Raw genomic sequence first — 13,425 nt, forward strand, 5'->3', positions numbered from 1 at the left:
CGGTGAACGTGACTTTTAAAAGGCATTTACTGGCTTTTATAACAATTATTTATTAATCATTAATTACCAAAAATAACTTGCCAATTAAGGTTTATGCTTAAAATATTTCGGCTCTTACAAATGTTAACTTTCAGTATTTTCTACCAGATAAGTTTTTGTCCAGATTGTTTAACAAGGATCATACAAAGCGTTTTATTTTCCCAGCATTAAAGGAGCACATTCTCGTGTTTTAGAGGTTGTAAATATAAAAATACTGAAGTTATGACTTTGTATTTTAAGAAGGTCAGGTGTTCATGTGCATTCTCTTATAAGCAATTAGTCCAAAACATTAAGACTGCAACATTAATTGATTAATTCATCTGGTCACCAGGGAAGAAATCTGCAAAGCATATCTCTTGTGTTTCAGTTTAATTTAATTTACTACTTTATCAGTCATATGACATAACTGGATATCTTTTCAAGTTTCGGGGTAAAAAAACAACAAAATTTGAAGAAAGTCCAAGTTTGGGATTTGGACTTTTAGAACAAAAATGTTTGGACGTTAATTAAACTAAAATCGATTATCTTCTAGGGAAAAAACAATCAAGGCAGATTAATTGATAGTTGAAAGATATCGTTAGTTGTAGGCCTGATTTTGAATTTTATAATGCTATACGACTATTTAGAATGGGGGTTGCATTAATGCAAGATATTCTATAAGGATAAACTATCCTAATGCTGGCAGGGAACTATACATAAAAAAGTTATGTACCAAATTTTTCTCAACATGGCTGAGCACTTAACATCGTTCCCCACAGCCAGCCACCCACTTTGACGAGGGGGAACCCAGAGGACGGGACCAGCCCGTCTATTCAGGACTCTAAAAATGAGACGTTCACTAAGTGACCAAAACCCTGCTCCCAACACGTTTCAAAAACACGATTCAAAATAGTGTGAACGACCGCGTTGGTTTAAGCACAGCATTAATGGACAAGCAAAACTCAAACATGTATAACTGAGCACAAACAGAAACTTCCCCTCGCCAAAAAAAACCAAAAAAAAACATTGAAAAACATTGTCTTAAGGCACGCCTTCACTCTCGGATGATTTTTTTTTTTTTGGTTAAATTAAAATAACTTCATTTGATATAAGGCAAACACAACGGATGTTTTGTTTTCTCCCCCCAACTTATATAAAAAATGACGGTGGCCACGTTCAAAAAAAATTCTGATCTTGATCACAAGGTTTTCTTTATCATAAAAACAATCGTTATTTAAGGTTTTTAAAACAGGATAAACTTAATGTAATGGTTACTGTTCAAATCGAATCAGGTTTTTTTTTTTTGACCTGCATAGCATATTGGCTTATGTCCTCCAAAAGGGCCTGGAAGGAATTCAAAAATTGTTGCTCTTCTACTGTACAGGATTCAGCTGTGGACAGGGATGCTACCGTCAACAACGCTTGTTTCTGGAGCGAATAGAAACGCCTAATTAAACAATGTTCGTCTTTATACCAGATTTCCAGTACAGACGCGTTAAACAATCAAACAGGAAATTACAAAAGAAGTGGAATGCAAAAACTTAAAAACAAAAATAAAATAAACCCTTAGTATTTTCAAAATTTTTGGTGAAAAAGATTTGTGCCAATATTCGTTCTGCCTATTAAGTTAAGATTAAGCAGTGGCCAGTATATCCCTTGCTTGGTTTATTTGAGTTATTTGAAAAAATTAAATTATTTTAAAACATTAAAACTTGGACATTTTGACAGGGCCAACTCCATGTTTTTATAACAAAACATTTAAAAAGGTCTCACCATGTCCAACGGAAACATCTCTTATAAAGGACCAGTCCCAATTCAAAAAAAAACAAGAAAAAGAAAAAGAAAAGGCAAAAGCTCTTTACAATGTCAGCATTAAAAAAGGAAATTACACTTGAAAAATGGACGCAAAAAAAAAAAAAAAAAAAAAAAAAAAAAAGATTGGCGTAGTTTCCTTTTCTTTCTGTTTCAGGGAAAGAAAGAAGAAAGAATTGGACGTGTTTTTGTGTTGTTGTAGATCAAAGTCATGCCACACAGCGAGCGCGCCCCACAACCACACGCACACACACACACCTCAATCCCACATACTGAGTTGGCTCGGTCCGTTCGATCGTTTCCCGGGGGAGGGACAGAGGGAAAAGGGCGTTGAAATATTGTTTTATTTAACTTGTGTTTTGTGGGTTCCGCCTCCTCGACACTGCCCGCCCTCTTACTCAGTATTTCCTACGTTCCACAGCAATACTTCACACAACACCCTGAGGAAACCGCTTCGCGACTCGTTGTCACTTTAGTGAGCAGTGGAGGACGACCAGAGCGGGAGGGTTTTTCAAATTGAGAACAGAAAAGTAATAAATACTAATAAAAATCCCCCCCCCCTCTTCTTTTTTTACTGTGGCACAACTGTTGACATTGGTCGCCTCTTCTCCCCAGTCTGATTGTTAAACATTGGCCTATAAAATTCTGCCTCTTTGGCCTTGAGGGCGCCTTAAAACAAAACCAAAAAAAAAAAAAAAAAAGAAAGACCTTTGTTTTATATATACAATTATCATTAGCTGAACATTTCCTTTGCTTTTTAAACTAAAACGTGGCTGCCTGCTAGAAGTAGTATTGACGCGGTCGTTAATTTTACTTTGGCCCGTTAATCGCAACATTACAAAATACGCCAAACAATAAAACTGGGGCCGGGGATGCCAACAGACTGTGCCATTACGATGCTGTTAAAGTTTCTGGAGTTGTGTTTTGTTTTCTTTACACTTGCCCCAGATATATGGGCAGTGGGGCTGACGTTACGGCTTGCAGAGTTGGAAAAAAATCGGTCGCTTACCAGGCCCTCACTAACAGCAATAAAACTTTTGTGTGTGTGTGTGGTAACAGAGAGAGCACATCTAAAGCGCTCCTTTTCCTCCCCAGCAGAGTATCATCCTTTTTTATAGCGGCCACGAAGAGGCTCGGAGAGGCGCTACTGCGGTCGGTGATCAGTGGGTGTGGTAGCCGGCGGTGCTCATGCCAGCCTGGTTGGTTAGCACCGTCCCGTTGACGCCCTGCGCGGGCTCCACCATGCCCCCGTTGCTCACGGCGCCCACACCTGTCCATCCGGCGCCGGCGTGTAAATGACTGGACAACAAGACAGAAACAAGTGACCCAGATTATTCTAGTGAAACTAAAAGCTAAAACTAGCTGTGAAGAATCATTTTAAGCAACTGAAATTAAAATAAAAACTAGACTTTGGGAAAAAACAACAAATATGAGGAGGTGTTGGTCCATCTGTTGAGAAAGGGAAGTCTACATGCAGTGTGAGTCAGTGTGTTTGTATTGTAATGGCTATTCTGAGCTAAAAAAAACACTGAAATTAATAAAATCTAAACATGTTTAAACAATTTAAACTAAACTGAAATAAGCAAACCAACTCAAATAAGGTGAATAGAAATATAAACTAATGAAACTATAAAGGACACAGTGATTGGAACGCTATCAGACATCAACAAAGCTAAATGTACTCTTAAGTGGGCATCAGAGACGGACTGAAATCTGTTTCTCATACGTACATAAACTCCTCCTAAGTACTTTGTTCAGCCATCGGACGGAAATATCTCCCATCAGCTATAAAAATAAAAAGTCTCACTGAAAACCAGCCACAGAAATAAGAGGCGATTTCCACACAGAAGGCTGCTGAAGCACCTGATCCCTGACGACGAGTTCACCTATTTAATGATGTGTGTGGGTGAGAGAAGAGCCCCGAGGGGGGGGAGGGGGACCTTTACACTGTTAAGTTTATAAATACGATTCATCCACATTTGCTAGCACAGGTTATTATCCTGCAGTTAGCAAATAGCTTCAGGTGGTGAAGATGGACTGTAATCGAGTTGTAATCTGGCCAAACATATCTGGCTACGCACCAGGATGCTCTTTTTATGGGGTCTTTTCTTTATCATGTAGCCTTATCTAGCTATTCTTAACAACAGTGTATATTAAATATTAAAATTAAGAGAAGAGAAATAGCTTTTTAATTAATTTGAAAGGCAACATGTACGAAATATTCCACAACTTCAACCACAGCAGCCTACGATGGTTATTGGGAGATTAGAGCTTAAAGAAACAGAGTGTAACTGTGGTTTATTTATATTTCTAGTAGGTAATTTCTTATTTCACCCTTTTAATTCTGCTTTAATTCTCCACCTTATTTCAGTGTTTATTCAGAAACCACTTTAAACTGCTCCCCTCAGGACAAAAGGCCCAGTTATTGTCTCTAGCAAAGCTATTCCCACTGCTCAGCACATCCCTCGCTCTCCATCACAGTGAATGAAGCGTAAATACGGCTGCGACTGCACAAAACAGTCCAATATTCAGTTATTAAACAAGGCGGACATCCGCACTGTTGCTTGTATCACAAAGCGAGTGAACGCGGTTGCTAAAAGGGAAGGGAGCTCCCAAACCTTTCCATGCAAAGGCAGCACAATTAGCATTAACTTACGGCGAGGGCAGCCCACCTTTCTGCAACATGTCTTTAAAAACCCACCGATAAACACTGCGGCAAGCGTGAGATCTGCTCGTCAGCTCTTTCCCTTTTTAAACAAGTGTCCATTATGACATATGATTTAGATGTCCCCCTTTCATCTTCTGAAGAGGTCAAACGCTGCCAGCTCCCACTCTGCTACAGGGAATGTCATTAAATTTAGCACCGCAGTGACGGTAACAAGAGATAAGACAGATTTACGGAGGAGGGAGAACTTTTGCAAAAACATGTTGTCGCATTCACTCTCCCCAGCTGTTCCTCTCTGGTACTCACTTGTAGCCCTGCTGATCCCAGGTCTGCCCGTAGACTCCGTAGCTCGGCACCTGCCATCCATTGGGCACATACTGACCAATCTGCTGCGTGTTGCTGTACCACTGACCCCACTGGCTGTAGGGCTGCGCCGCCGCGAAGCTCACCGTGTTCTGCTGACATACGGAGGAAATATTTCAGGACGCGGGGGAGTATCACATTGCAACCGACGTCACAGCAGCACACTGAGGAGCTCACAGGCAAACGGACGAGCACTGTAGCAGCCATACGTGGGGTTAATGTAATGTTAAGGAGGCCGTTGAGGGCGATTCTGGTGCATACCTGTGGCATCTGAACTTGCTGTATGGGGCTAACCATGTCTGTTGTTTCCTTGCCCCAGTAACACTTAACAACATAGCCCTCTATGGATGTGCCGTTGACAGAAACAATGGCGTGAGCTGCTGCTTCATGGGAGTTGAACCTGCACACACACAGAGAAAGAGAGAGAGAGATCTCAAGTCATCCTGCACATACGTGAGGTTTATATGCGACTGTTGAGAGTGAGCTTACCTCACGAAGGAGTAGCCTTTGTCTGGGAAAACGCGGATTTCCATTATTTGGCCGAAAGGTGAGAAGGTCTGTCTCATAATTTGCTCTACAAACAGGAATAAAAAAAAAGGTTAATAATCCATGTTTTATTTAAAAAAATAAGTGCTTTTAAATCTGCAGCGTAAAAAGTAGCACGACTCACCCGTGAGACCCATCGTGACTCCCCCGCAGTAGACGGTGCAGTTGCTGGGGCTGGACTGGTTGACCACCTCATCGAAGGATAACTGCTTGGTACTGGTGGCTAAAAGGGAAAAGTTTCTCTTAAGTTTAGATATTTTATTGGAAGGTGTTGAAGTCAGTTGACAGTTCTAATAAAGATACATACACCATTATCATTTATGTTCTTAGTCACAGCTGAGTTAGTTAAGAGTTTAGTGCTTAATTAGCACTAACGTGCAGCTGAGGGCTGGTGGAAAATGTCATTAGTTTTACTGTTATTTGTATTTAAATTTTGATTTGATGAGGGTATTAAGTGGAAGATCAGAGGATCAACATTTATTACGATTGATCCTGATAAACTGAAGAGGGCTAAACACAGTCCACTGATTCATCTTCATTTCTGAGTGAAAATATATCTGACTTTGTCTTAATGAGATATTACAGCTAAATATTGGAGCTCGATTCAACCAGTAACAATGATTTTCCATAATATCCCAGCAGATGAACAAGTTTATTTTCCTGAGTTCCCAGTGTTGGAAATGAAGCAGCTGTTTAGTTTTTTCATTGTTTTAATAAAAAAAAGCTAAAAATAAGAAGCTTCTGGTGCTTTCATTGAAGATAGTCACTTATTTTTATTATGTTTGAAGAAAATGTGTCTTATTGTAAGTTTTTACATAAAAAAAGGGTACAAATCCTTAAATACATCTCAATAAAGTGCACAACCTGCTTAAATTTGGGGCATGTTTTCCAGTTTTAAGCCCCATTAATGTCGTTCAGTAGCTATATTTTTATGTTAGTTTCATGAATTCTAACCAAGTAAAACCGATTTTTTTTTGCTCAATACAAGAAGAATTTGTTTCTAGAAGAGTTTTTTTTTAGTGTGCTAACTTACTTTCATTTGTAGTTTTAGGAGCAGGCTTCCTTGTGGCCCAGTTGGTCCTGATCTGCCTCCCTCCCAACCACTGTCCTCCCATCTGCTGTATGGCGTTCTCCGCATCCTGATTACAAACAAGAGCAAACACACAAACACTCCTGAGTCACCAAACAAAAACAACACCTCTCCATAAACCCTGGTTTCAACAATCAGAACCTACTAATGTTTTCTGTGTCCTCGAACACATGGGCTTTTATTGGCACACTTACCCATTTGTTGAAGAAGGAGACAAAGCCATAGCCTTTAGATTTACCTGTGGCCATGTCTTTCACCACTCGACAATCCCTACGGACAAACATTAACACGCAGTCAGTTGAGGATTTCATATTATTAAGAAAGTACCTCGATTATAATGTTTAATTTATCGTTTAACTGCAGATAAAATGTGCATATATGCTGCATAGTAGCATGTTTTATGTTATACAACAGGATGATTTCATGGAATTACATGCAAAGTATTTTGTGTGAATCTAAAGCCTGATATATCCTCTTCCTCTGAGCTGTAGAGCTTTAATGTTTATTAAAAGCACATCAGTGAGCCACACTGTTGCACTGTAGTTTATTTTATACACGGTCCAAATACGCACTATAGCACCAAATGTGGATTAATCCACCATTAAAAGTAGTCCTCAACAAAGGCAGCATGTACTAGGCTGCAGGTTTCGGGCTTTTCAAAATAAAATACAGAATTAGACAGACTAATAGCGATCACGTGTAAAACACTTACGATATTTTCCCAAATGGAGCAAAAGCGGCTTTTATGTCATCTGTGGTAATTTCAGGACTTAGATCTCCGACAAAGACATGGAAGTGACCTAAAATCAAAACACACACATTCACATTTATACAAACAATTATTTAACACAATAAAAACAGATATATTATAAGTCAATGATTAAAAAAAAAAAAAAACCTTCCCTAACTGATGCTTTCCTTTATCCTTTAAACATTTGACTGGTTTTAATGAAACAAGGCTCATGTGACTGCATTTCACTCTTAATACTACTTGCTTGTTTATGTAGTATTTTATCTGTTCTTATAGTAGTAGAATAGTATATATGTCTATTTATATACATCACAGAGCGAACCTGAAGAAGCTACAGACGAAACACATTGTTCACTATTAATAAAGTCTCAGTACAATCAGTTCTGTGTGTGGTGGCTCATTCTGATCTATATATAAATGTATGTTTATACCCGTCTACAACCTGTTCTCGTTACAGATTTACATTTACTACCTTACCGCACAACCTCTTTACATTTATAGTCCTACATATTAACTAAAACTGCACTATTTCCTGTCTTAGAGGCCAATTGTAAACCCTTAGTAGAGGAATGAAAACAAAAGTAAAAACACTGTTACACAATCTTCTCACAAGAGAAAGCACAACACCAGGAAACAACCTCTGTACACATTTATAGTCCTACATATTAACTAAAACTACACTATTGCCTGTCTTAGAGGCTAATTTTGCTTATGTGTGTTTCTTATTTATGCATATTTATATGAGCAATGTCATTTTGTTCCATTATATACGTATATAGTATTGTATCTGGACAAAATGACAATAAATTCTACCTTTAACCTTGAAGGGAGGAACCATTTTCCGAGCATAAACTACGCTAACCTCGAGATAATTGATAATACTTACTGCTTGTGTCTTTCTTTTGGCTGGTTGGCGTCGTGGCCCAGTTGACCTTGACCTCCTGCAAGAGAGACAGTTGCAGAGAGCGAGGAAGAGGACAATGGTGAGAAGTGAAGGTATGAATGCAGAAGAGAGGAAGGTGCTTTTTCTTTGATTAGAGGTTTTGTCACACACCAGTTTTACTTAGGTTATATTTTTGTGATTGAGAACTTTCTTTTTTTTTTAATAAGGTGGTCTCTTGGGTTCAACTACAAATGTATTTATCCATTGTTATTATCTAATTGTACATACCTTTGCATTATTTAATTAAAAAAAACAGTAAAATACAGTGGAGAATATATAAAAAGGGATATCAAGATTTCACCTTCATAATCAGGAACATTTCAGTCTCAGTCTAGTAAAAAAATTTGGAGCAAAACTGTAGGAAGTAAGGTCCAAATAACAAGGGACTTACAAACAAGTGATTTTTACGAACTTGTTATACTCCTCAAATGGTCCTTCAATACCTGTTGAGGATAAAATATTTTCAACTGAATGTATTTTCTCTCGAAGTTTGCTCTTATGTGGATTCTATGTGGAAATAACTTTGCAAAAAAGAACACATAGCAGTAAAAGATGTAGGGCCACAGAAGAGCATCAATTAAAAAAAAAAGTAGATCAAAGAAAATGTTACACGTAGCAATGATCACACAGCAGGGCCATGTTAAATCAATTCATACACAGATGGCAAAACTCACTCAAGGAAAATCTTAATTAAAAGCAGAGACAGCATGGCGAGTGACAGTGACAATATAGAAACAACCCAAACATCACCTTGTTTACACCCTATTAGCTATGTCATCTAATACTGAAGAAGCCTGCAAAAAATACTACATTTAAAGCGTATAAAGTTCAGTATTTGTTGTATCAGTGCGCATGATTACAACTAAACCTGGAAAGTCAATTAATTGAGGCTTTCATTACATATGTTTTACTCTAAACTCTAAAGAAAATACTTCTAATAATAGATTTCAATTATTTTTAAGTATAAATGCAAATAAACTGGTTCCAGTTTCTCTAAAAAAGGGAATATTTGCTGTTTTTCTATAATATTTAACTAAATATTCTTGACTTTTTAACTGTTGATTGGACAAAATAAGACACCTGAATATGCCACCGGATCTTTTTCACTATTTTATACTCAAAACTATCAGTAATCCCAATGGTTGATGGCTTCAGTTGATTTCAAAAGGCCCTAGAGTGCAAAACTTGGCTCCACAAACTTCAATTATATTGTTACACACATCAGATACTCTGCAGTGATGAAAAATAAACATTGTTGAAATATTCATAGCTTCAGTTTCTGTGCAAAAACATGAGAATAGGTCTTAATTCAATCATAAATGATCAATATTTAATAAACTGAACTCAACTCTTTGCAGAGGAATGAAAACAAAAGTAAAAACACTGTTTCGCAATCTTCTTAGGCTACTTTTGTGAGGGACTAAAAACACATAAATAAGTCCAAACACACGTTAACAATCAAGTAATCTGATGGCTTTTGTGTTTTGTATCCAGGCCAACTTGACGGAGTAGCTACTGACATGTGTTAATACCAAGAGAAAGCACGACACCAGGAAACAAGTACAAACAAAACACCAAAAGCTCACATAGTTGAGTACTCAGACGTTATGGTTTTTTCTCTTTTCTGGATACTTTACAGCAGTGAGGTTACAGAGTTCAGTGTCTGGTTGTTCCCACCCTGGTCATTTCAGACTGTGCACGGAAAGAATAAAGTGCACAAGGGACTAAAAACAAATTAAGTGAAGTGGAGCAGGAAGATATGGTTTTTAACAAGATACAAGTTGTTTTTTTCTTTCTCCCCCTGCAGCCGCTTCATTTGAACCCTGCCCACCCAAAGCCTTGCCCTAGTTGACTCACCCAGGAGATATGATTGCTTACCTTACCCAGAATTTTCCGACCATTCATGGCTGCAATTGTGGCAGTGGCATGTCTATGCTCATAGAACTCCACAAAGCAGTACGGATCATGACCTGCTGTCTGGAGTGGACAGGAAATACAAATATTAGTCCAACTGAAATCACATTTAGTCACAAATAACGTCAACGTGTGTTAATAGTTTATTGTTAAAGAAAAGGGAAGAAAAAAAAGGAGGAGGGAATTTGTGGAAAATATCAGGAATGCCGTCTGCGGTTTGATTGACAGGCAGGCTGCAAGAGTGCCGGCGTTACACCGCAGGGGCGCGAGAGGCAAAGTAAATAAGCTGTAGTCTACATGTCACGGACAACCGGCGTCTTGTTAGTGCAACTGAAGAGAAAGAACCACACCAGCGTCGAACCGGATCCAAGCGACACGTTTACATGCCGTTTAAAAAGCAGCTAATTAGCCACCGAGACTGTAAATGAACATTAGAAGAGCACTTCTCCCTCCGCCCGGTGATTGCTTGGTCGCCGAATGGTTCAGGAAAAGACGTCCATTAGTGTTTATAAGTTATATAAGGAGGATATTTTTGCAGGAAAGCTAATGTGGTTACCGCTTTACGCAAGATTTGATAGGCTGGATCGAAATATGGTCTCCATTAGGGCTGTTTGTGGTGAAGAAAGTTCCCTTTGAGGATTTAAGGTGGATCAACAGTGCAGCATTATCGCCATTATTGTTGTTTTTGCTAATTATTTTGATGCTCATTAGACTCAAACAGCAGAGTTGTGGTGAACCGGGATGGTTGTCAGACTGCTGGTGTTTCCAGAGCGAGTGAGGCCGGAGCGACGTGACTTCCTCCATCTACGTACGCGGATACCAGAACTCTCGCCGAATTAACGCAAATAGGGGGCGCCATCACGAAACCAACAATTATACAATATAAATTTTATCAAAAGACACAGGAGAAGTTGATTTACGAAAGCGAAATAAAAAAAAAAAATGCTATTTAATTTCAGTCGGACTGTGGCTATTATACAACCCCAAGTAAATATAATGACGTCACCATTTAGCATTAAAACGGGAGGCTGCAATAACACAATAACACTTCAATGTAGAAATAGTTGTGGCTCAACAGGAAGAAACATCAGCGGAGATGAGTAAGCGACAAAATGGGATCACAGGGGTCGGATACGAGGTGTTAATGTACGAGTTCCCAAAAGGAAAACTGCTGTTGTCCTTGAGGTTTAATGCCAAACGGGAATGTTGTGCTGCAGCCAGAGCATCTCTTCGGCCTAGAAAAAAAAAAAAAAAGGAAGAAGAGGGAAGCAGCGACAGAGTGAGAAAGACGACAAACCGACTTACATCTACTATCATTTTACAGCTCTTGCAGGGTCCAATTTGGCCAAACAACTCCAAGATGAGGGCCTCTGTCACGTCCCTGGACAGATTCCCCACATACCTGGATGGGAAGAGAGGACAGAAGACACAAGACGGTACCAATTACTGCTTTGTGATGTGCTGAAGCAGCCAAAATCCAGCCCTGTGACTGGGTAACTAGTTCCCGAGACACTCGATCAGCAGGATCTGATTGGGTGAGGCTGTTAAGATTGTTTTAATTTACACACATGCCTGTGTACAAGGCTTACAGGGTGGTTGCCTCCTTTGTGTTTTGTGACGCTTCCCTTTCCTGTAGTGTTTTTGGGTTGTGAAATTCAACCACAAAAGCACTTTAAAATGTATATTTATGCAACTTTTAAGACATTTCAGGCCTCCTCCTCCTCTCTCTTTAATCTCCCTATAACATAACCTGCTGCTGTTGTCTGGCAGTGTTGCTAAAATAGACTATAACAGACTCCAACGGGGAATTTTACCATAAAGAGCCCATAAAAATGTGTGCAAATGCCAAAATCTCACACAAAAAACACTAAAACAAATAGATACCAGCTCCCAGTAATGCAGATTTCAAAATCCACCTTCATGATTCATGGAAATGCAAATGTGAAGACAGCTCTGTCGTCTGTATTTAATAATAAGCTCTTCGGCTAAACATAGGGTGCAGCAAGGGACAACTAGATAACATTATTACCTTGTCCTTACATCACTGCTGCCTTTAAATAGATTTAAGTTAATCTTACCCTGGTAACAAAAATAACTCGTTTTTTACAATTAGCATATGTTAACATTCAGTTACTGGTAACAGAAATTCATACAAATTAGGAATTAATACTATTATTATTATTTAATTGATTATTATTAATTACACTTGTCTATTGTGAATTATTTTCCATCGGAATTTCACTACATTTCGTTTGAAGTGCATATTTCTGTTTCTCGATGCTTAAATTAAAAGGTTTGATTAATTAATTGATTGATTAATATTGATAGGCTTTTTTTTTGCAATCATTCTATCGCGAGTAACGTTAATGTAGCGACGGCGCACCAGACTCCATAGAAAAAACAGGCAATTTAGTGTCCTCCTGCTCCTCGGCAGACTAACTTGCGGTGCAAAGCGATGTCTGGTACATTTAGGCTAATAATTGCAAGTCCCTATTTAATTCGGCACACACAAAACACGCACAGTGGCTCTTAAATTTAACGCAAATCCAACTTTCCCACCGGTAAAAGCAGTGCGACGCGTTAATTTCAGATTCTTCTGGAATTAGCTCGCCAGCTAACGAGCCGAATTGAGCAGAGAACGAGCGAGATGTATTTTTAGTTTTTAAATTAAATCGCGTTAGTCAGGTTCACCGAAACCCGGCGCAAAAGCACAAACAATTATTGTATTAAAAACAAAACAGAAGGTGCAACCCCTCCACGCCGGAGAAAGGAGCGTTTTTTGGGGATCTGGAGTGAAGTCCGGGATAATAAACTGACTGTTAGCGGTTAGCTGACGGCAACGCAGACACACACACACACTTACAGGGTTTTGGGCTGGTCATCGTCCATTCTGTGTAACTTGCTGGCCGAGAACAAGTCGCAAACCCTGAGAGCAAATCCACGACTGTCGCGGGCAGCTGCCTGTGACACCGTCGAGTTGTTTTATTGCGCAGTATGATCAGATTTACCACCGCTGCTAGCTCCACAGTGAACAATGGGGGTTAGCCGACAAAGATGGCGGAGCGACCGGGGGGGACCGACACGAAACGCGCATGCGCAGTAGTTCAACCAGAGGCTAACTTTGTAGTTTTATTACGAAAACAAACCGCCGGCTGAAAACTGAGCCCATTAAGTTTATTTATTTTATTTTCCCTGTGAAGAATGTGAGCTGTGAAATCATAAATAATAATATATGTATAATATTACGAGAATAAAGTCGTAATATTACGAGAATAAAGTCATAATATTACGAGAATAAAGTCGTAATATTAGGAGAATAAAGT

General features: G+C 39.0%; 1 protein-coding gene across 2 annotated transcripts; it reads right to left on the reverse strand.

Annotated features, from left to right (window-relative positions):
* Nucleotides 1-2,839: 2,839 nt before the first annotated feature.
* On the reverse strand, nucleotides 2,840-13,174 carry LOC118332724 (nucleolysin TIA-1-like). Of its 2 annotated transcripts, none has more exons than XM_035668131.1 (12): nucleotides 12,966-13,174; nucleotides 11,408-11,504; nucleotides 10,067-10,165; nucleotides 8,132-8,186; nucleotides 7,207-7,294; nucleotides 6,689-6,764; nucleotides 6,438-6,543; nucleotides 5,529-5,627; nucleotides 5,348-5,432; nucleotides 5,120-5,258; nucleotides 4,802-4,950; nucleotides 2,840-3,129 (listed from the first exon to the last, which is right to left on the reverse strand). In XM_035668131.1, exons 1-12 carry the CDS (start codon nucleotides 12,989-12,991, stop codon nucleotides 2,991-2,993), a joined length of 1,158 nt encoding a protein of 385 aa, XP_035524024.1. In that variant the 5' UTR covers nucleotides 12,992-13,174; the 3' UTR covers nucleotides 2,840-2,990. The 2 variants fall into 2 exon arrangements, with proteins under 2 accessions (XP_035524024.1, XP_035524023.1); XM_035668130.1 differs by having other exon boundaries at nucleotides 4,802-4,953.
* Nucleotides 13,175-13,425: the final 251 nt, after the last annotated feature.

Source organism: Morone saxatilis, unplaced genomic scaffold (genome assembly GCF_004916995.1).
Source record: "Morone saxatilis isolate NCDOM2014 unplaced genomic scaffold, NCSU_SB_2.0 Contig21, whole genome shotgun sequence".
Taxonomy (NCBI): Eukaryota; Metazoa; Chordata; class Actinopteri; family Moronidae; genus Morone; species Morone saxatilis.